General features: G+C 42.3%; 1 protein-coding gene across 11 annotated transcripts in view; it reads right to left on the bottom strand.

Annotated features, from left to right (window-relative positions):
* Window positions 1-22,929, bottom strand: part of RNF149 (ring finger protein 149) — a 54,434-nt gene extending 31,505 nt beyond the window's left edge. For 6 of the 11 annotated variants that reach the window (XR_010149063.1, XR_678259.5, XR_010149062.1 and 3 more), the window contains exons 1-5: window positions 22,276-22,877; window positions 9,241-9,491; window positions 8,249-8,317; window positions 3,201-3,283; window positions 178-274 (exon numbers count right to left, since the gene is read on the bottom strand). Coding sequence is in view for 5 of the 11 variants with exons in the window: in XM_016949129.4 (XP_016804618.2) it covers window positions 178-274; window positions 3,201-3,283; window positions 8,249-8,317; window positions 9,241-9,491; window positions 22,276-22,735 (960 nt within the window). In the remaining 6 variants the exon portion in view is untranslated. Of the gene's footprint in view, window positions 1-177; window positions 275-3,200; window positions 3,284-8,248; window positions 8,318-9,240; window positions 9,492-22,088 lie in introns of all 11 variants that reach the window. The other 5 variants (XR_010149061.1, XR_010149064.1, XR_010149060.1 and 2 more) reach the window with 5 other exon arrangements.
* Window positions 22,930-23,703: the final 774 nt, after the last annotated feature.

Here is a 23,703-nt window from a genome sequence, read left to right as displayed (position 1 = left end):
CTGATTTTTTTACACCGCGTTAATAACTCATTTTTAATAATGAGGAAAATTTCTTCAGAGAACTACAAGGATATTAGGAGCATTTCACCTGTTCCTCTTGTTTCTAGTCAGTAATGAAACTGAATCACTCAGGAAGAACTGGGGCAGAGATTGAATATAAACAAAAATGTAACAAACCCAATATCCTAGGGCTTTGATGACATCAAGTTTACACATTGGACATGTTCGGTGATCCAAAAGCCATGGGTCAATGCATGTTCTGTGAAAAATATGCCTAAAAAGATTAAGTATGTGTTAATGTTTTTTAAATCAATGTTTATATAACTTATGAAGGAAATAAGACATTGTACCAACTCATCCTCTCATTACAAGTTAGCTGACGTCAAATCAACATTCTAGTCTACTTACTTATCATGTCATTATTCTCTCTTCCATATGAAACAGAATCTGGCACTTCTAGGGAAATTTTCCCTTCACTCTACAAAAACCATGGCTTATTTATGCCCTCACGCTAGGTTGTACATTTTTATGTGCCTTTGTAAGTTATTTGAAAGCTTTTTGGGAAAAAATGTGGCATAAATCAACTAGTAGTAATAAGTAAACTAATACTAAACTGGCAGTACCTTATATAAGTCCATAAAATGACTCAAATGGAAATACAACAAAAATATTAACAGATCATCTTGCGGTGGTAGGCTTACGCAACACTTATTTTCTCTCTTACACAGTTTTGTATACACTCCATTTTGCTATAATGAACACCTATCACTTTCAGAATAAAAAAAAAAGGCAGACATATTTTCTTCTTTTGCTGACTTGTCTCAGTTGGCTAACTTTTCCTCCTGTGTGATAAATCTATTTTCTGCAAGTGATGAAGAAAAGGAGTTACCAGTATAGTATGGGTTTCAGAGCCAGACAGGCTGGACTCAGATACGAGCTCTGCGACTCAACGGCTGGGACTCTGAACTAGGTTCCTACACTCTGCCCCACACCAGGGTTAGAGGGGCACATGCAATGTGCATACAACTGTGCCAGGCACAGAGCATACTTGGTAATTGTTTGGTATTATTACTGTTGTTTGAAGACTTTTTTACAAACAGAAATCTGCTAGTGGAGTTAAAAGTAACAGTACTCGTGGCTGGGCATGGTGGCTCACGCCTCTAATCCCAACATTTTGGGAGGCCGAGGTGGGTGGATCACCTGAGGTCAGGAGTTCGAGACCAGCCTAGCCAACATGGTGAAACCCGCTCTACACTAAAAATACAAAAATTAGCTGGGTGTGTTGGTGGACGCCTGTAATCCCAGCTACTCAGGAGGCTGAGGCAGGAGAATCGCTTGAACCTGGAAGACGGAGGTTGTAGTGAGCCAAGATCACACCCCTTGTACTCCAGTCTGGGCAACAAGAACGAAACTCTGTCTCAAAAAAAAAAAACAGTACTTAAGAAATAATTTTTACAAAAACATAAAAGGAACATGTTGGTTTTATTGGGAAATTTGTTACAGAAATAAAGCACAGGAGAAAATAAGGGAAAAGTCAAAAGCCCAGTAAGGAGACCAGGAAATGTGCACATGCACCTGTGTTTGAGGGTCAGGTCCAAACTCCAGCTCAGCCACCAGCATGACCTAGTACTGCTCATCTGTGCAGCTTCCTGGACATTGTTTTTAAATCAGAAAGACCTGCCCTAAACCAGTCTGGAGTAAAAACTCTTTGCTCTACTTTAATAACTTTCTACATGACACGATCAACTTATACTGATCCAACCCAATTCATTCAGTACCCATCATAGCAATCACATGTAAATGTTTGTAGGTTTAAACCAGCTACCTTTAGTCAGGAAACTTTCATTTGGTTACCCTGATACTCACGCCTTCATTTCCTTCACAGAATTATCAATCTACTATAAAGTACTTGGATATATACTAACGTACTCTGCAAACAAAGCAAAATATAATTATATACTGACTTGTGACTTGCTTCTAATAGGTGTGAAGTATAATTAAAATTCATCAGACTTAAAACATACAATTTCTGTACATAAAATGAACCCTTTTAGCAAAGCAATTCTTTTAAAAAAGTTATCAACTAAAGTATCCCATTACTTTTTTTGGAGACAGAGTCTTGCCATGTCACCCATGCTGGAGTGCAGTGGCGTGATCTCAGCTCACTGCAACCTCTACCTCCCAGGTTCAAGCAATTCTCATGCCTCAGCCTCCTGAGTAGCTGGGATTACAGGCATGCGCCACCATGTCTGGCTAATTTTCGTATTTTTATTGTAATAGAGATGGGGTTTCACCATGTTGGCCAGGCTGGTCTCAAACTCCTGGCCTTAAGTAATCAACCTGCCTTGGCCTCCCAAAATGCTGGGATTACAGTCATGAGCCACCATGCCCTGCCTTCCTTCAAGCAACTTCCTGCTACTAAAAGAAAACCCTTAGTATAACCAGAATAAAGGAAAAAAAAACTTTTTTTTTTTTTTTTTTTGAGACGGAGTCTCACTCTGTCACCCAGGCTGGAGTGCAGGTGGTGCAATCTCGGCTCACTGTAACCTGTGCCTCCCGGGTTCAAGTAATTCTCCTGCCTCAGCTACCTGAGTAGCTGGGATTACAGGTGTACGCTACCACACCCGGCTAATTTTTGTATTTTCAGTAGAGATGGGGTTTCACCATGTTGACCAGGCTAGTCTTGAACACCTGCATCAGCCTCCCAAAGTGCTGGGATTACAGGTGTGAGCCACAGTGCCCAGCCAGGAATATTGATTTTAAACAACCTCAGAAGGAACGTAAGCCCAGGGTGCAAATAACAGCAGACTACTGCCCTCCTCAACCCATTTCCCTTAGGCTTTTTCAGGCCCTTCTCCCTGGTCCCTCATTTTCCTTGCTCCCAACACAGCTTACTTTTTGCACTGCTAAATGTATAATGGAATTCCTAGGATTCTGATAAAGCCTTGCTTAGAAGACTAAAAGTCAATCTACGACAAAGATACTTAATGAGTCTTAGTGTCACCTAAGAATCTCCTAGACAAAGCAATCTTAAAGGGCAGGGAAGATATTACATTTAAAATCCAAGCTGCTTTTCTAAAAAGAAGAGATGATCACAAATTACAAGATCTTCATTATCATAAAAAACAAATAACTATTTTGTCAGACACCTAAAACTTGTCAAGTAATTTTTAACATCTCAATAGGTAAAAAGAACATACTTGCATGGCAGAATTCTAATAATATCCTTTACTTTGAAATTTTCAATACACACTGCACAATTTTCAGCATCAACATCAATTCCCTGTAAAAAGAAAAGGAAAGTGTTACTACATTCTTAGTACATAGTATATCCCTTGGTAAACTCACTACATCCGGACTAAAACAATGACGAATTCCCTTCTACGGTGGTACAACCGGTGAAACTAAAACACAAATAACTGTACTTGGTGTTTACCACTATTAGGGGATTATCTAAATAATACGGTTGAAAAGGAAAAAATTTCATTGTTTGCCTAATCAGATATGAACAGTGTTTAAATACTAATACACTATTCACATGTAATTACTGTATTTCGTATATTTAGCCATGTGCACCACCTGTCAATATGGAAGCAGTAAACATTTTATTATTATTATTTTATTTATTTATTTATTTATTTTTAAGAGACAGGGTTTCGGCCAGGTGCAGTGGTTCACGCCTATAATCCCAGCACTTTGGGAGGCCAAGGAGGGCGGATCATGAGGTCAGGAGATTGAGACCATCCTGGCCAACATGGTGAAACCTCATCTTTACTAAAAATACAAAAATTAGCTGGGCGTGGTGGCGCGTGCCTGTAGTCCCAGCTACTCAGGAGGCTGAGGCAGGAGAATGGCTTGAACCAGGGAGTCAGAGGTTGCAGTGAGCCAAGATGGCACCACTGCACTCCAGCCTGGGCAACTGTTGAGCAAGACTCTGTCTCAAAAAAAAAAAAAAAAAAAGAGACAGGGTCTTACCGTGTTGCTCAGGCTGGTCTTGAACTCCTGGACTCAAGCGATCCTCCTGCCTCAGCCTCCCAAGGTGCTGGGATTACAGGCATGAGCCACCGTGCCAGACCAAGTTTGATTTTATATGTAGATATTGTTATCAAAGACTGTATTAAAATGAACTTTCACAGCCAGACACGGTGGCTCATGCCTGTAATCCCAGCACTTTCGGAGGCCAAGGCAGGTGGATCACAAGGTCAAGAGATCGAGACCATCCTGGCCAACATGGTGAAACCCCACCTATACTAAAAATACAAAAATTAGCTGGGTGTGGTGGTGTGCGCCTGTAGTCCCAGCTACTCAGGAGGCTGAGGCAGGAGAATCGCTTGAACCCAGGAGGTGGAGGTTGCAGTGAGCCAAGATCGCGCCACTGCCCTCCAGCCTGGTGACACAGCGAGACTCCGTCTCAAAAAACAAAACAAAAAAAGGAACTTTCAACAACATTTAAAATTATATGTTTCAATGAAAGTAAATACTATCATTTATCATACGCAGGGCAAGAATGATGAAATAATTTTTAAAGTCTCTAATAATGGTTTGCAACTTTATCCATTACTGTGAATGAGTCTACAAGAAAATAAAAATTAGACAACACTAGTCTCTCTAGAATGGAATATGACGTAGACTGAAGAAAACATTTTTGTACAGTTTAAAATGTTTAAATACTAAGCAAGTGTTCACAGGTTGTTAAAAAGTATTCATGTTTTAAGTGCTGTAGAAATGCAAATGTCTGCTATATTATAAAATAAATTATTTTTCAAACATAAAACTTATAATAAAAAGAGAATAAATATAAATAAGTTACTAGTTTTCTGGAATCATATAAAGTAACATATTTACATTTGCTGAAGAATGGAATTACAACTCACAAATGAGAAAATGTAAATGGCTAAATATTTGAAAATAGTTACCTCACTAGTGATTAAAAAGAATGACAAATTAGAGTAAGTTACCATTTTTCATCTAACTACTTAATAAAGGTACAAAGAAACAAAAAGTGCTGGGGAGAAAGTAGTCTTGTGACAAAATTTCCACTTCTAAGAATCTATGGGTCATGGACCTCTTTGGTGGTAATCAGCCCTCCCTACTTCTCCGGCTAACCCCTGGATCTACACACCTGGTCTCACCCATCAACCAAGGCAGCCAGGGCCACAGTGGCCATCTGACACAAGATAGGCCAACAGGATTCTCTTTCCCAGGATGCTGGGGTAGGGACTCGGGGACTACCAATCAGTATCAGCATGTGGCTGCAAATTTAGGCAGTTCATTTTATGGAACACAGTTACACTGTTCTTATGTAATTACTGTATTTAAAAATATATTTAGCCATGTGCACCACCTGTCAATATGGAAGCAGTAAACATTTTATTATTAATTAATTTATTTATTATTATTTTTTTGAGACGGAGTCTCGCTCTGTCACCAGGCTGGAGGGCAGTGGCGCGATCTTGGCTCACTGCAACCTCCGCCTCCTGGGTTCAAGCGAATCTCCTGCCTCAGCCTCCTGAGTTGCTAGGACTACAGGCTTGCGCCACCATGCCCAGCTAATTTTTGTACTTTTAGTACAGATGGGGTTTCACCATGTTGGCCAAACTGGTCTCGAACTCCTGACCTCGTGATCCACCCGCCTCGGCCTCCCAAAGTGCTGGGATTACAGGCATGACCCACCACGCCCAGCCTTTTTTTTTTTTTTTTTTAAGAGACAGGGTTTCGCCACGTTGCCCAGGCTGGTTTTGAACTCCTGGACTCAAGAGATCCTCCTGCCTCAGTCTCCCAAAGTGCTGGGATTACAGGTGCGAGCCACCCTGCCAGACCACATTTGATTTTATATGTAGATATTGTTATCAAAGGCTGTATTAAAATGAACTTTTAACAACATTTAAAATTATATGCTTCAATGAAAGTAAATAGTATCATTTATCATATGCAGGGCAAGGATGATTAATTTTTAAAGTCTCTAATAATGGTTTGCAAGTTTATACATTACTGTGAATGAATCTACAAGAAAATAAAAATTAGACAACACTAGTCTCTCTAGAATGGAATACAATGTAGACTGAAGGAAACACATTTTTTTGTACAGTTTAAAATGTAAAACTGCAAGAAAATCCATGTACAGCTGCTCTTCAGCTTACCATGGGGTCACACCTCACTGAATCCATTGTAAGTTGAAAATAACATTAAGTTTAAAATGCATTTAATGTACCTAACCTACTGAACATCGCGGCTTAGCCTGGCCTACCATAAACATGCTCAGAACACTTACATTAGCCTACACTTGGGCAGAATCATCTAACACGAAGCCTATTTTATAATAAAGTATTGACTATCTCATATAATTTACTGCATACCATACTGAAAGTGAAAAACAACACTTGAAGTATGGTTTCTACTGAATGCGTATTGCTTTCACACTGTTTAAAGTTGAAAAATTGTTAAGTTAAACCATTGGAAGGTGGGGGCCATCTGTATATACCTCATGGATCATTTAGAAATCTTCTTAAAAATATATATACCATAAGGCTTTTTTGCAAGGGATCCTCTTTTTTTCAACCATTATTTTGACAACTTTCAAGAAACAGGCCCTGGAAGCATATTTTCAAAAGTGTTCTGTATGGGAAGAGGATAATACCAATTTACTTGTGTTCTCAAAGATTTGATTCAGTAAATTAAACATATACATCTATGTCTTCTCATACTTAAGAACTGCAATTTCCGGCCGGGCGTGGTGGCTCACGCCTGTAATCCCAGAACTTTGGGAGGCCGAGGCAGGTGGATCACGAGGTCAGGAGATCGAGACCATCCTGGCTAACACGGTGAAACTCCGTCTCTACTAAAAATACAAAAAATTAGCTGGGCGTGGTGGCGGGCGCCTGTAGTTCCAGCTACTCGGGAGACTGAGGCAGGAGAATGGCATGAACCCGGGAGGCGGAGCTTGCAGTGAGCCGAGATTGCGCCACTGCACTCCAGCCTGGGTGACAGAGCGAGACTCCATCTCAAATGAAGAAAAAAAAAGAACTGCAATTTCCTGCTAAGGAGGGTAAGAAGGCATGTTCCAAGAGGAACATAAACCACGTTTGTCAAGTAACTGACTATGCTGAATGTGTGCAGAGTTTGTCACAGGGATTAACTGGAAACTCTATCCCCAAGGACCTTCTGAGTGATCTGCAAATCAGACACTAATCTTAAGCCATGAGATGTGATTTTTTTTTTTTTTTTTTTTTTTTACTTTTTCTGTTCAACACATTTGTATGGAAAGAAAATAATACCTTGCACAAACTATCAAAATTGAACTGTAGTACGAAAACAATCAGCAAAGGAATGGTAGCCACCAATACAATTCTCAAAGTCTCATTAGTATTAATTCCAAATTAAAAAAAAAAAATCAAAGGTCTGTAAGCTAATGTGTTATTTTTGCTTTAATCCTTTAAGGTCAAAGAAAGAGATATACACCATAAGTGCACGTACTCTTTCTTTCTGAAGGGGAGTAGAGATTGGAGGGTGGAACAGATTTTTGATAACTTAGTGAGATAACATGAAAATCAAAACAGCTGAACCAAGTCATAGCTGCAAGTCAACATAATTATCAACATTTCAGAGCGCACCAGAAGAACTATGAAAAGAGTAAATCCTATGCATTAGCAACAGCTTTCCTTTTAAGGCATCTATCCTCCAAGAATCTGAGCTTCTAGATTCAGGATTTGTCCTATTTCAAAAATGCTTTAAAATTCTGGTATGATTTTGAACTTTTAAGTGTCAGATTAGCCATGTCAAAATGTTTCTTTTTCCAAAAGTAGTTTTAAAAACATCTTTTCCCTCCTCCAGAAATGCCAACATTTTCTCCCTGTAACTAAAGGACTCCAAGGGAGTGGACACATAGTCTCAGATTTAACAGAAATGAACTGAAGCTATCAAGGGTCTGTGAAGACTGTATGTCTTTATAGTTATCTGGTTCTAACCAGTACCACTTTCGTCACTGCTGGGAATGTAAGAGCTGTCCAGGAGGGCAGCAACCAGCCACTGTGGCTCCCAAAGTGCTTGAAGTGTCACCAGTAAGGGGCTCAATTTTAAATTAAATTCATTTAAATGCAAATTGCTATATGTGACTAGTGGCTACCATATTAATGCAGGTCTAGAAGGCCCTTCTCAATGGCAAAATATTTCTGCCAATCCTTCTTTAAAATAAACACATACAGCATATTCTCTACTCCAAACCACAAAAGAAAAACCATGAAAATATTACCTTTTCTCCATGCTTTACAGTATGAAGCAGAAGCTGGCCAATAACTTTCTTAGTTTCTTTTCTATGGCTCTTGGGTAGGAAAATATTAATACAGTTATTGAAAAATTTAAATTAAATCACTATTTTTCTTAAAAGTCACAAATATAATACACATAAGCATACAGAAAACATTTCATTTGAAAGGCAAAGTCAAATGACTATACTGAAAATAACTTTTAATGGCAAAACTGCGATTACTTTTGCACCAACTTCATAAAAAAGCCCCCTAACAACAAAAGCCATTCAAATCTTAATATGCAGAACAGCCATATGTAACTTTAAGAGGTGTTTCACCAAGAGTACTGATTTTAATTTGTCTGAAGAAGCAACCACTTCTTATGCTTAAATATTGTCAAGAAAGTAAGAAGCTGAGGATAGGGGTACCATATGCTCATCTATTCAAGTACCTAAAAGGTAAAGGCCTCTTCCTAGTCCTCAAGACAGAACAGTCAACTTTCCACAATGACAGAAATAGGTGGACGTTCAAAAGGCCTGCCTTGGGAAGCCACTGGCTCTCTGACGGCCCTTCTCTTTGCTGTCACTGAGAGAGATAAATGGCTTTACTACGGCTCCATGATGGAGACAGAGAGGCCCCCCCTTCCTCTCTGCTCCTCACCTTTAGGCCTCGTCAGAGAATGAGGGCTACCTAAGGACAGGTCCACCCTTAACTCAGGCCTTTTCATCACTCCTTTGGGTCTGGCAAGGGACTAAGAGGGTTCCTGCAGGAAACAAATGTGCAAAAGGTAACCCAGACTTAAAGGTATCTAATTTCCCACAAAACAAAAAATTTAACATAGTCCAATTAAAAAGTTACTTCCAAAAAGTCATGTTGAATACTTAAATAATATAAGCGAAAATCAAGATTATGGTCAAATGTAACTTCTAGGAATATATATGCGGCATATTTATGAATTATCTTTTAAAAAGCAAAATTCAGAGTTATCCATCATTACCTGACTTCCAATCTGAGAGCCAGTATATAGGAAACGCTGTATATAGTAAAATATTAGCCAGGCTAACGAGATAATCATCATGGTGATGAAGGCAATGGCCACAAACACCACAGACTGACCGCTGATGAACTCCTGTACATGCCGGGTGCCAACCCCTATGGTCATCGTTACTGGAATTCCTTTTTGCACCAGCTCCAAAATTTCTCTTCCTTTTGGATAGCTAATCATAATGACCACTATATTTCCTGTTCCTGTAGGAAAGAACAAAGAAATCAATGTGAAGAACACAAAGTAAGATACAGAGAACATTAAATTAAATATTAGGGTACTATGTTCATCTACATATATAAATACATTAGAAAAATTCCATGGGAAACATAAGTTACCAAACCTGGTTCCAAAAGAAACTGATTACATTAGAAGTAATAGAATAAATCACTAAGAACTATTCCCCTGGCCGGGCACGGTGGCTGCCTGTAATAGCACTTTGGGAGGCCTAGGCGGGCGGATCACTAGGTGAGGAGTTTGAGAACAGTCTGGCCAACATAGTGAAACCCCGCCTTTACTAAAAATACAAAAAATTAGCCGGGTGTGGTGGTGTGTGCCTGTAATCCCAGCTACTTGGGAGGCTGCGGCAGGAGAATCGCATGAACCTGGGAAGCGGAGGTTGCAGTGAGCTGAGATCGCGCCACTGCACTCCAGCCTGGGCGACAGTGCGAGACCCCAACTCAAAAAAAAAAAAAAAAGAACTATTCCCCCAAAAGCTAGAGCACTGTTCAGTTTCACAGGTGAAATCTACCACCAAACCTTTAAGGCACAAGTTACACCAACAACATTTAACTTGTTCCACAGCAGATTAAAAAAAAAAAAAGTTTAAAAATTACTTCTAAGATAATAAAACCAAACATGGTAATAAACAACCAACAAAAGAACCATACAAGCCAGGTGTGGTAGTTCACACCTGTAATCCCAGCACTTTGAGACACTGAGATGGGAGGATAGGTTGAAGACAGGAGTTGGAGACCAGCCTGTGTAAGCGAGACCTTGTCTCTACAAATAATTTAAAGAAAAAATGAGTTGGGAGGCTGAGGCAGAAGAATTGCTTGAGCCCAGATGGTCAAGGCTGCAGTGAGCTGAGATCATGCTACTGCATTCCAGCTTGGGCGACAAAGTATGACTGTATCTCAACGAAAAACAAACAAAAAACTATACAGACCAATTCCACTTATGAGTACTAATACATAATACCTAAAGCATGTTCATTAAAATCAGGGAGACAATATGAGAATTTCTACTATGATCACTATTACTTAGCATTGCTCTGAAGGCATAAGCAGACATGAGAGAAAAATTAAGAGACATAGAAAAGAAGGGCTAAAATAAAAAATTTTACATGTATTTAGCTACAAATTAATGCAATAATCATAAAATATCGATAAGATTAAAAAAGAACTAAACATATTGCTTCTAAGTTCACTTAGAAGGAAAATAAGACGATCAGAACAATGTTTTAAACAGTGAAACCTGGACTGGTCTTTAGAGTTAAAGTAATTAAAACATTGTGGCTGTAGCATATGGAGACACCCACAGAATGAGACAGAATAAAAGTCCAGAAATAGACCCAAATACATGAAAGAATTTAGTGCATAAAAGCAGAATTCCAAATGCATGAGGCAAAATGAATTATTTAAAAAATCACGTGGGGCAACTGGGTATCATCAGTGCGGTGGGTCGGGGGAAGCTGCATCCATTTCTCACAACTTACGCCAAAATAAATTCCAACTAAATTAAAGACTTAAGTGTATATACAAAAAAAGAGGAAACATCCAATGGCTAGAAGAAACATGGGAATTAAAAAATACATATTGACGAAAAACTTCTCCAAGTATAAAAACTACCTCAGAGGTTCTTTAAAAAAATTTTTTTTTAATTACATAAAAATGAAAATTTTCACCTTGAGTAAAAGCAAAACCAAGTTCAAAAGAGTAAATGGTTGGCCGGGCACGGTGCCTCACGCCTGTAATCCCAGCACTTTGGGAGGCTGAGGCGGGCGGATCACCTGAGGTCAGGAGTTTGAGACCAGCCTGGCCAAAATGGCGAAACCTCGTCTCTACTGAAATTACAAAAATTAGCTAGGTGTGGTGGTGGGCGTCTGTAATCCTAGCTACTCAGGAGACAGAGATAGGAGAATTGCTTGAACCCAGGAGGCAGAGGCTGCGGTGAGCCAAGATTGCGCCACTGCACTCCAGCCTGGGCGACAAGAGCAAGACTCCATCTCAAACAAAACACAAAAAGGGCAAATGGTCAACTTGGAAAAAATAGATGTAACATAACAAAGACAAAAAACTAATTTCCTATAAGAGTAATAGAAAAACAAAGAAAATGAAGTTGATTTGCAGAAAAGAAAATAAAAACGGTTTTTTGTTTTGTTTTTATTTTTAAAGAGATGGGGTCTCGCTCTGTCACCCAGGATGGAGTACAGTGGTGGGATCCTAGCTCAATGAAGCCTCAAACTCCTGGGCTCAAGTGATCCTCCTGCCTCAGCTTCCTGAGCAGCTGGGACCACAGGCACACACCACTACACCTGGCTAATTTTTTTCATTTTTTTTTTAAGAGATGGGGTCTCACTATGTTGCCCAGGCTAGCCTTGAACTCCTGGCCTCAAGCAATTCTCCCACCTTGACCTCTCACAGTGTTGGGATTCTGGCATGAGCCACTCTATGCCTGACCAAATGGATATTTTAAATAGCAGCTTTATTGAGGTATAATCCACATACCACAAAATTCACCCTTTTTAAGTGTACAAGTCAGTGGCTTTTAGTAGATTCGTAAAGTTGTACAACCATCATCACTATCTAATTCCATAATGTTTTCATTACCCTAAAAAGAAACCCTGTGTCCACTGGCAGTCACTCTCTCCCTGCAAAAGGGATTTTAAACACATGAAAAGTCTTCCTTGGTAACAAATGAAAACATTTCCTGTAAGATTGGCAAAGATCAAAAAGTCTGATACACTATACTGGCAAAAATAGGCACGAATGAGCACTCTCGCACACTGCTGGACAAGGGGGTGAATAAATTACTACACTCTTCTACGAAAGGCAATGGCATTCAAAAAATTCTAAAAGTCCATATCTCTTTGGCCCAGCAATTCTGTGCCCAGGAACTTAATTGCACAGATGTAACCAATGAGGTATCTATAAAGATTTACTGTTGACCAGGCACGGTGGCTCACACCTGTAATCCCAACACTTTGGGGGGCCAAGGCGGATGGATCAGGAGTTTGAGACCAGCTTGGCCATCATGGCAAAACCCTGTCTCTACTTAAAAGAAATACAAAAATTAGCTGGGTGTGGTGGTGCATGTCTGTAGTCCCAGCTACTAGGGAGGCTGAGGCAGGAGGATCACCTGAGCCTAGGAGGCAGAGGTTGCAGTGAGCTGAGATCATGCTACTGCACTCCAGCCTGGGCAACAGAGCAAGACACTGTCTCAAAAATAATAATAATAAAATTAAATAAATAAAAAAGATTTATTGCCAATGTTCTTTCCTAAGTTTTTGCTATCACAATCTAAACGTCCATCGAAAGGAAAAAAGCTATATAAATTACAGTATGTGTATGAAGGCTGAAGTAGCAGCTCTGTAAGTACTGACAGTACTCAAGATAGAAAACACACAACATGTAAACTGTGTGGACAGCATGCAGTCCTTAAAAACAAACAAACAAAAAAACCCAAAAAACAAAAAACAACGAAAACCCAAAGACCTATATGCTCCCATCAACACATACTACCCTCTGGAAGGTTACCCCAGAGACTGGAGACCATGACTGTTTCTGGGGAGAGGCGCTTCGGGATGCAGGACAGGGTGGGGGGTCTTATTTGCACAGTAAGAATTCTGCACCACGTGCACATATTAGCTATTCAAAAAATAACTTTTAGGCATGGTGGCTCACGCCTATAATCCCAGCACTTTGTGAGGCCAAGGTAGGTAGATCACTTGAGGTTAGGAATTCGAGACCAGCCTGGCCAACATGGTGAAACCCTGTCTCTACTAATATTACACACGCAAAAAATTAGCTGGGCATGGTAGCTCATGCCTGTAATCCCGGCTACTCTGGAGGCTGTGGCAGAAGAATTGCTCGAACCCAGAGTTGGAGGTTGCAGTGAGCCAAAATCGCGCCACTGCACTCCAGTCTGGGCGACCGGGCGAGACTCTGTCTCAAACAAAACAAAAAATAATGTGAAAAGGTATATAAAGAACGTTCCCTGACATTACGCTAAAACCACACTCTAACACTATTTTATTGTGGAGAGAAATTTCATCTGCAGCAAATCCACCGTGGATCTCAAGCTTTGGGATTCAGTTACTGAAACACCAGAAGGGCACCCTTCTAAGGTAGCCCCTGTGTGGAAGCTGATCCTATCATCTGATGACCTGCCTGTCTAAAAGGGTCCCTTGGCAAGAACTGTATTTCCGAGGCACCCACACAACCAACCATGTCATCACAAGGGGACACAACAAAGGAGGAAGGCATTTTCTGCCATCAGGAAAATAAACATCTAGTAGTTAAGAAGGATGTGTATAGAAAGAATTATGATGGTTATATCTGATATAACTATATGGCACTTTGCAAGCTAAAAGTCTTTTTTGTAAACTTGCTTTTGTGGAAAATTTCAAGCACATACAAAGTAAAAAGAATAGTACAACGAACTCTCATGTTCCCATCTCAGTTAAAAGCTTTTACACAGAAAACTAAACTATGCTATGATGACAGTTGAATCAATTTCTGGTACTGATACCACGTTCTTTGTGTGGTAATGGGGAAGAACACGTTCACATTTACGTCTCACTTGAAGCAGGAAAAGGCCACACTATCATTCTACAGCTGAGTGTTCAGAAATACTAGGGAGTTGCTCAATGTCACACACCACCTGAAAAAGCCAGTTCTAAAGTCTGAAGACCCAGCTCTGAGGTAGCGTCCCTTCCCCACCCCCCTTCATAGGATCACAGGCTTCACAGCCAGACAGACCTGGGTGCAAAAATCACTGTTATCCACTGCCTGGGAGATTGGACAAATCCATGGTCACTGAGAATGCTTCTGCAGCTACAAAATGGGAATGAGAATGACTCTATTTTGGACTAACACTTTTTCAATAAAAAAGCAGAGTAACAAAGAGCTACAGAAGTAAGGAGACAATTTTGCTTGGGGTGGAGGGAAATCTCCCCAGGCACACTGGAGCCACATCTCAAAGGAGACAAAAAAGTTTACAAAGCAAAGGAAGAGGGTTTCTAGACTGTAGACCACAACAAAATATATTTGGGATGGTGACCAGCCCAGTTTGGCTGGTGACTAAGATACATGTAAAGGTACCTTGTTGAATAAATGAACAGATGAGTGGGAGACAGAAGATTAACTGAGATTTAAAAGGTTCTTTAACTCCTACAATCTCAAGGCTGGGGGTGGGGGAAGTGATACTGCCGCAACAAGTATCAGGACACCCTGCGCAGAAAACACTTGCAATATCAATCTGAAATTTCTCACCTAGGAAATTCATCTTAGCTTGCTGAGTTAAAAGAAATTATTATTTTTTAAAAAACTTCCTAGCATTAGCTGGGTGCAGTGGGTCATGCCTGTAATCTCAGCACTTTGGGAGGCCAAAGCAGGTGGATCGCTTGACCCTAGGGAGTTTGACACCAGCCTCGGCAATATGGCAAAACCCTGTCTCTATTAAAGCAAACCAAAAAAACCTGCCTAGCATGAGGGCTAAACATTTTGCTATATTATAATCATAGCAGCAAGATTGCTTCTGGGAATTATTTTAAATTAACAAAACCCAGAACGACGGCTCTTTATACCCTGAGATTTGCTTTTCCAGAACATTTCAGGGGATGAACTGGAGGCAGGGCAGTTGGGTAAAAACATGCTAGTTCAGGGGTCAGTATGTGCACAACCGCAAGGGGTGCCAGGCACGGGCACCTTGTGGGCCCTACTCTTGCCTCCGATGCATCGCCGCCTCTCTGGCCAATGCTAATGAGCTAAGCTGCTCAAGTTATTGTGCACCACCCTTCCTTAATTGGCACATGAGACCAAATCACAGCTTATTTCCAAACTAAATGACTGGATTTCGTCACAGAAACTCAAAAGACTTGGGATGACAGAGAAAAAGCCCTTAGAGGTTATCTCTTCCTTCCTTAGGTCTTAACGTTGTTACCAATATTGCTTGACTAAAAAATGTCACCTTGCACAATCCCTCTTCCCCAAAAGAACCTATACACCTTGGCATTAAGACGGAAAATTTCCTGAAGGCAATTTCTGTTTTATTTTTGTTTTACACTTAGCACAATATCTTTGCACATAGTACATAATCATAAATCTACTTGCTGAACAATACTAAATAACAAATATAGATTTTTTTTTTTTTTGAGACAGGGTCTCACTCTGTTGCCCAGGCTGGAATAGAGCTGCACGATTATAGCTCACTGCAGCCTTGACCTCCCAGGCTCAGGCGAACCTCCCATCTCAGCCTCTCTAATAGCTGGGACTGTGCCACCACACCCAGCTAATTTTTATATTTTTTATAGAGACGGGGTTTCACCATGTTGCCCAGGCTAGTCTCAAGCAATCCGCCTGCCTCACCCTCCCAAAGTGCTAGGATTACAGGTATGCATCACGAAGTCCCACCTCAAAGATAGTATTTTTAACAAACCAAATTACCCGTAACATAATTTAACATTCTTCTGTGCCAAAAAGTAAAGTCTTTACTTCTGTTTTTTTGTTTTGTTTTGTTTTTTCAAATTTCTGTGTTCCTCTTATCACCTTGTCAAAATAATAATAAAAGGAAAAAAGTTCTGACTTGGTCAACAGCTTTAAAATTCTTCTGGATGACATGAGTCTAGTGTACTATTTCTCCTCTCAAGACAACTATTTAAAGTAGATTTCAACATTCTCTTAAAGGAGATGGCACTTACTGAAATATTTAAAGTAGTGGATTAGATTTCTGTTCTAGAAAACTAATTTAGGCAGCAAGAAATCATTTTAAAGTTCCAGAAAGAGAATACTATAAACGTCCAGGTTTTCTGTTCCCCAATAACTAACTGCAACACTCTACTTTTTTCCCCTCCTCCCTGGAGAATTTCTGGTCAAATCTTTAAGGTTCAGCGTAAGCTCAACTTAAGGCTTTTCAGCACCATCTGCCTCTTAGATACCTCTTTTTGCACACCTACTATAATTTATTTATAGGTGTGCAAAAATTATTTATAGGTCTCCCTCACTAGACTGTAGCCCTAGCATGAAGCAGTGACGGCCCATAAAAAGGCTTCTACATGAATGAATCAATCTGAAAAACTGGCTCATCTTTTAGTGCTATAGTTAAAATGACCCAATAAGGAGAATTCCCAATAAAGAGATTCCCTAGCAGGTGAATTTGGTGAATTCATCAATATGAATGTAAATATCATGGAAATCTGAAGCCATTATGCAAAACAAATGTTTTTATGGTTGGTTAGAGTGAGTTAGGAGGACCCCAACGTAAGTGCAATATTATGTTTTGGACAATTTGTCTTGCTCAAAAATATTTTGTATTTTTGAATATAATACTATATTCAATGTTAATGTAACTTGACAATGTTAAGAACTCTTTTGCAATTTTCCCAAATGCATTGCTTTATCTCAGACCTTCTGCCACTCAGAATGTCCTATAGCCCACTCACCTCTACCGCACACAACACACCTTCCCCATCGACTTTAACTTGTCCTTCAAAACTCAACCTCGGCCAGGTGTGGTGGCTCACACCTGCAATTCCAGCATTCTGGGAGGCCGGGGCAGAAGGACAGCTTGAGTCCAGGAATTCAGAAGCAGCCGGGCAACACACGGAGACCCCATCTCTACAAAACATTTAAAAAATTAGCCAGGTGTGGCAGCATGCACCTGTAGTCCCAGCTACGCAGAAGGCTAAAGTTGGAGGATTGCTTGATCCCTAAAGGGCAAAGCTACAGTGAGCTATGATGGTGCCACTGCACTCCAGCCTGGGCAACAGACTGAGACACTTGTCTCTAAAAAAAAAAAAAAACAAAAAACCCCAAAACCAACCAAAAATACCTCAACCTTTCTGGGAAGTGTCCTAGCTAATCCCACCCTCTGTGAGGCTATGAGGTGCCATTTGTCTTCCTATAGCACCAAAATACATTTTATTTTATTTTTGAGACAGAGTCTTGCTCTGTCACCCAGAGCTGTAGTGCAGTGGTACAATCTCGGCTCACTGCAACCTCTGCCTCCCAGATTCAAACTATTCTCATGTCTCAGCCTCCCAAGTAGCTGAGACTACAGACACTTGCCTCGACGCTGGCTAATTTTTTTTTTTTTTTTTTTTTTTTGTATTTTTAGTAGAGACGGGGTTTTTGCCATGTTGGCCAGGCCAGTCTCGAACTCCTGACCTCAGGTGATCCACCCGCCTCAGCCTACCAAAGTGCTGGGATTACAGGTGTGAGCTACTGCGCCCGACCCCAAAATACATTTTAAATTCAAATCTAAATTTTTCGATCATTTGTCAGAGTATAGCATTACAGAGCATCAAGAATTTATTATCCATTCATAAAAGACTATTTAACCTGCTCTGCAAATACAAACTGCACACCCCTCTCAACATGTGAACTCTCTAGAGGTCAGGGATTTCTTTTTAAATTTTATTCTTATACCTCTAATCAATAGGAGGGATTTCTTATACCTCTTCGTAACCTCCCCTGCCACCCAACTCTGGCAGATTCCCAAATATAGCTCCAAGCCTTGCCAGTACTTGGCACTCAGTAAATAACTGTTAAAAAATGAAAGTGCCATTCTTAAAAGACCGCGCTAAGATTTCAGTTAAAGGATAAGCCTATTTGTTAACAAACATATGTATGTTAATTTAAGGCCAATATCCTGTAAAAGCTTTTGTTGTAGTGCTTTGATGTTTACTAATTTCCACCTACCTTGGTCAAGCTTACTTTGATATCTTTGCAATACCTGCATTAAATCCCTTTCCTTAGACAGGTGTGGTGGCTTACACTCCCAGCACTGTGGGAGGCCAAGACAGGCAGATCACTTGAGCTGAGGAGTTCGAGAACAGCCTGACCAACATGGCAAAACCCCATCTTTACAAAAAATACAAAAATTAGCCAGACATGGTGGCGTGCGCTTGTAGTCCCAGCTACCTGGGAGGCTGAGGTGAGAGGATCACTTGAGTCCAGGATGCAGAGGTTGCAATGAGCCAAGATCATGCCACTGCACTCCAGCCTGGGTGACAGAGCAAGACCTTGCCTCAAAAACAAAACAAAACAAAACAAAAACAAACCCTTTTCTTTATGCTTCCTAAGCACCTGTGCATACTGGAATTATATGAGGTCCAAACCATATTGTCTGGAAAGTTCTGTGTATCACTCCTACTAGACCTCTCAAGGCCTACACCTCTCATGGGCAGGCCTGTGTCCTAGGCATTTCTATCCCTCAGGAGGTATAATACTTAACCCAAAGTGGCTGCTGAATATATGTCTGCTAAAGTAAACAGAATTGACTTTGGGCAACAGCAACAGTCCTTACAGTTGTTCGGACAAAAAAATCCCAGTCACATTTTTTTTAGAGCCACAATAAAATACTGATTTAAATCCCAAAAGCATCTTGTACTGGATTCTAGTAGAGACGAGCAATAGGTTTCAGAAAAACTGGAGACATTCTCCTGAGGCTTGGGAAGAGACTACTAGTATTTTTTTTTTTTTTTTTTTTTTTGAGACAGGGTCTCACTCTGTCACCCAGGCTAGAGTACAGTGGCACAATCTCGGCTCACTGCAACCTCTGCCTCCCAGGTTCAAGCGATTCTCCTGCCTCAGCCTCCTGAGTAACTAGGACTACAGGCACACACCACCACGCCCGGCTAATTTTTGCATTTTTAGTAGAGACAGGGTTTCACCATGTTGGCCAGGCTGGTCTCAATTTCTTGACCTCATGATCCACCAGCATCGGCCTCCCGATGTGCTGGGGATTACAGGCATGAGCCAACGCACTCGGCCTAGTATTCAATTTTACAGGCAGGCCACCTCTACCTATTTCACAGAAAACCAGTGTTACACAGAACAGTGAGAACCACTGAATCAGTGGTCTTTCCTGGCTCTAGTCACACTCTGACTAAATACAGAAACCTAAGTCTGAGCTGTCTTCAAGGCTGTCTGTACACAGTCACCTTGTGAATTAATTCCATTCTCAAAAAGTTATACCCAATGTGGCCACATTCTGTAAGGGTCTTTTCATTTCTGCAGTCACGACTATAGTACTGGCCCTTATATTTCTACTTAGACTAGCCCCACAGTCTAAGTGGATTCTGTTTCCAGCTTTTGCTCTGTTTAATCCATGTATCACACTGCTACCAAACTAATTTCCCTTTAATCAGTGCTTCAAAATGTTGGATAATTTTGTCGGCCTCTCCCCTACTCTCTAAACATTTGGCAATATCTGGAGACATCTTTGATTGTCAGAAGTGGAATTTAGTGGGTGGAGGCCAGGGATGCAGCTAAGATATCCTAAATGCACAGGGCAACCCCCGCCCCAACACACACAGAGACATACATGGGGTGAGGGGGGTAGGAACAGGGAGGGAGAGGGAGAGGAGGGGGAGAGGGAGAGAGAACAAAGAATTATCTGGCCCTAGATTACTAGATTACTGTGTCGTCTCTGGCTAATCTTCTAAACTCCTTGAGCATCAGTTTCCTCATCTGTATGTACTCCGTGGTCAAATACCTTCCTTAAAGGCTGTTGGGAAGAGTGAGTCACTCTATGCAGAACACTGAGCTGTGTGGGCTGTGTCTGCAGACTGGACACTTCACACATCTTTAAATTGTTTCGTTGGTCTTTTCTCTCAAACAGAATTATTCTCTCACTAAAAAGGCTAGAATGGACACCGATAATGGGAAGAGAAGCTCCCAAGAAGTGGATTTCTCATGAACATCATGTTGTTTTTCTGGCCCTGGATAAATTACATGTCAATAACATAAGCAGGCAAGGTTGCTGACCCATGGTTACAACAAGTGCTATTAGCCCGAAAAGGTGTTTCTTAATGCTATTATCAAAAAATGCAGTAAGTAGATTTGGAAAACTGTAGGCTGATGAACCTGCTATTTGAAAAAAAGTCTACATTAAGATGGGTGTATAAGAACCCAGCATCAGAGAATCAATGACACACTAACCTCTTTTCTTTGACAGAACTACTAAAGCAGGGAACACTGTTGATAGTATGTATGTGGAGTGCTATGTCAAATCTGACAGGACCTTTCATGACATTCTTGTGGAAACGCAGCCTGGGTACCGTGACAATAGATTTGTAATCACTGGAATAACCGCACTGAACGTAGTGCCTAGCCCAGTGCCACCACATGGACATCTGCTCTCATTCCCACGCCCTCCTTTCTGCTGCGACTGAGGAACTGTCCTTGGACCGCCTGTGACCAAGCCTCCAGTGTTCTGGACTCAGCCTTCTTGCCTTCCGGAAGACTCTCGCAGATCACTCCTACACAATTTCAAACACACCCTACCAACTCTGTCCCACCATCCCATACTCCCACAGTTTCTGCCCATTCCTCTGCATCTCCCTCAGTCTTCAATCTTCTTGAAAGAGTTGTCCTAACAGTCCTTACTTCTTCTCAACAGTCTCTCAACTGACTACCTTTCCCATCACTTCACAAAATAGGCAAATCCAAGGTTATTTTTCTGTCCTCACTTTACTGTTAGGACCTGAACTTGCATTCAGGAAGCCAAAACAGAGCAAAAAACAGAAGTATAGGAAAAAGGATGTCTGACTTAGTAGCAGTGGAAACTGAAAACAAAAACCAAAACTAACCACATTAAGCTGAGAATGAGTCAACTAGTCGTGTGATGCATAAAGTGATGTTATCTTACATAACAGAGTGTGTTCACTCTCTGTGTACTGGTCGTTATTTTACCCGGAACTTAGTTTCAAGGACATTTTGCAAAATAAGACTTAAACTATGACAACTGCCTGAAGATACAACCTGCTGCCCTAGGGAATAGTATGTGTAGGAAGGGTTGCCTGGCAAATAGCAAGGTCTTTTTTGTCTTTTTTCCTTGAGGTCTTGCTCTGTCGCCCAGGCTGGAGTGCAGTGGCACAATCACAGCTCACTACAGTCTCGATCTCCTGGGCTCAAGTGATTCTCCCATCTCAGCTCCTGAGTGCCTGGGGCTACAGGCGGGCGCCACCACGCCCACGCGATTTTAAGAAATTTTTGCAGATATGGGGTCTATGTTGGCCAGGCTGGTCTCACACTCCTGTACTCAAACGATCCTCCCACCTCGGCCTCCCAAAGTGCTGGGATTACAGGCATGAGCCACTGTGCCCGGCCCCAAGGTCTTTTCTTGAATGAATACAGTAATTTTAAAATTTTGATCGTAACTCAAGACTCAGTGAATCTGACTGGCAGTACAGCCAGTGTTATAACCCTAAATTTAGCAAGTCAGAAAGCACAGGTCAAGGCTTACTGACTCAGTCAGATGCAGGTTTTCTGACTCACAGTTTAGAATATTCAGACATGATTCAAGAAAGTGAAGAAACCAGAGTGCCAACGAGCCATCACTTTATGTTGGTGAAGGGACAACCGATCGTGGGGCGCGCTGGGGGAAGAGTTTGGATTCCTACTCACCCCTCCGACTTTGGGAAGCGGTGAATGGAAAAGAGGCCCATGATTAGGAATCATGAGATTTCCCCACCTGTTAGAACCACAAGCCTCCTTCTGTGGATTTTAACGTCTTTAGTATTCCCTTCACCTCATCGACCAAAGGCGAAGATCACATCTTGTCTGCAGACTTACCTCCCTCCCAACAGCGCTCGGGGAGCCGCACCGAGCAAACGAGGGCTTCCCTGAAAGTTCCAACAGCCAGAGGCCTGAGAGTCGTGCCAGGCCCGCTTCGCGGCCTGCGGTTCAGGGCCAACCCTGAAGACCCCAGCCTCGGCTGCCGCGAAGTCCCCCTCCCGTCCTCGCGCCCCGGCCTGCTCACCCGCGTGAGACATGGGCAAGGTGATGTTCCCGTAGCGCTCCTCATTGTAGAGGACGACGGCCGAGGCGTTCCTCCGCGCCGCCACCAGCACCTTGTCCTTGAAGGTGCAGCCCCCGCGAGCCACCAGGGCGACCCAGGGCGCGGCCCCTCGGCCGCCGGGCTCGGGCACGAAGAAGCGCGTGTCGGGCGCGCAGCCCTCGAGGTCTCCGCCGGGCGCCCACGGGACGCCCACCAGGCCATGCGCGCCCTCCTTGGGCGAGCTGTCGCCGAAGCGGCCACTCTCCGAGACGCTCCACACCGTCAGGTTGGTCTGCGGGTCCACGTACTCGATGTTTACCACGGCCGAGAACCACTCGAGAGCCCGGCCCCGGGCCCCGGGCACGCACAGGGCCAGGGCGAGCAACGCCAGAGCCAACACGCCGCGAGCCCCGACGCCGGCTTCCCGCCGCCGCCACGCCATGGCAGCACCGCTGAGCTGACTAGGGGGAGTCAGGGTCACGCGCGAGTGCGGTGCAGTCAAAGAGCAGAGAGAAGCGGACACCCACCGCCGCCCAGGAAGACTGAGGCGGGGTCGGGGCCGCTGCGCACGCGCACCTGGCGGAGTGGACGAAGGGCGTGATCGGCCCTGGCTCCGCCCCCGCCCGACCGGCCGCGTTGTGCGCAGGCGTAAACTCTGCGGAGCCTCGGACCGCGATCCGTCCCGGGATCTCAGGCGCCTGTGGGCCGAGGCGGGGCGCGCAGCCTGTACCACAGCTTGCGCCACGGCGGACCCCGTGGCCAGGGGCCAAGTTTGCGCAATAGGACGTCTAGCACCCCCAAAGTGAAGGGAAGTAACTCCAGAGAAACGGGAAGCTTCCCGGAAAGCAGGCGTGGGACCGCAGTTCTGTAAAATCGCTGAACAGATGTTTGTGGAGAGTTTATTGTGCAAGGCACATGGCAGAGGCCTTGTCTAAGTCGTTTCAAAGTTAATTAGCCAAGCCTGGTGGCGCCCAACTAGAGTTCCCACTCGGGAGGCCGAGGTGGGAGGATCACCTGAGCCCCGGAGGTCGAGGCTGCAGTGAGCCGAGATCACCACTCCACTCCAGCCTGGGCGACTAAGCGAAACCCTGTCAATTAAGAAAAAAAAAAAAAATCCAAATACATTTTGTAAAAAAAAAAAAAAAAAAAAAAAAAATCCAAAGCTACGCACACATTATCCAGCTGCCTTTTGCTACTAATATTATGATGCTAATTGATTCCTTACAGCTTAAGTATATTTACAACAGCCCTTTTTGTTATAGTATTTTATGCATAATCTGTAATTTTGAAATAATCAGGCATAAGCATACAACATAAGTGCTCATTTAAGTAGTCTGATGCCTACTACTGATGACATACAATGTAAGTGCTCATTTAGGCATCAGACTACCTAAATGAGCACTTACGTTT

This window comes from Pan troglodytes, chromosome 12 (assembly GCF_028858775.2).
Source record: "Pan troglodytes isolate AG18354 chromosome 12, NHGRI_mPanTro3-v2.0_pri, whole genome shotgun sequence".
Taxonomy (NCBI): Eukaryota; Metazoa; Chordata; class Mammalia; order Primates; family Hominidae; genus Pan; species Pan troglodytes.
Note: the sequence above shows the minus strand (reverse complement) of the source record. Positions and strands in the feature narration are given on the sequence as shown.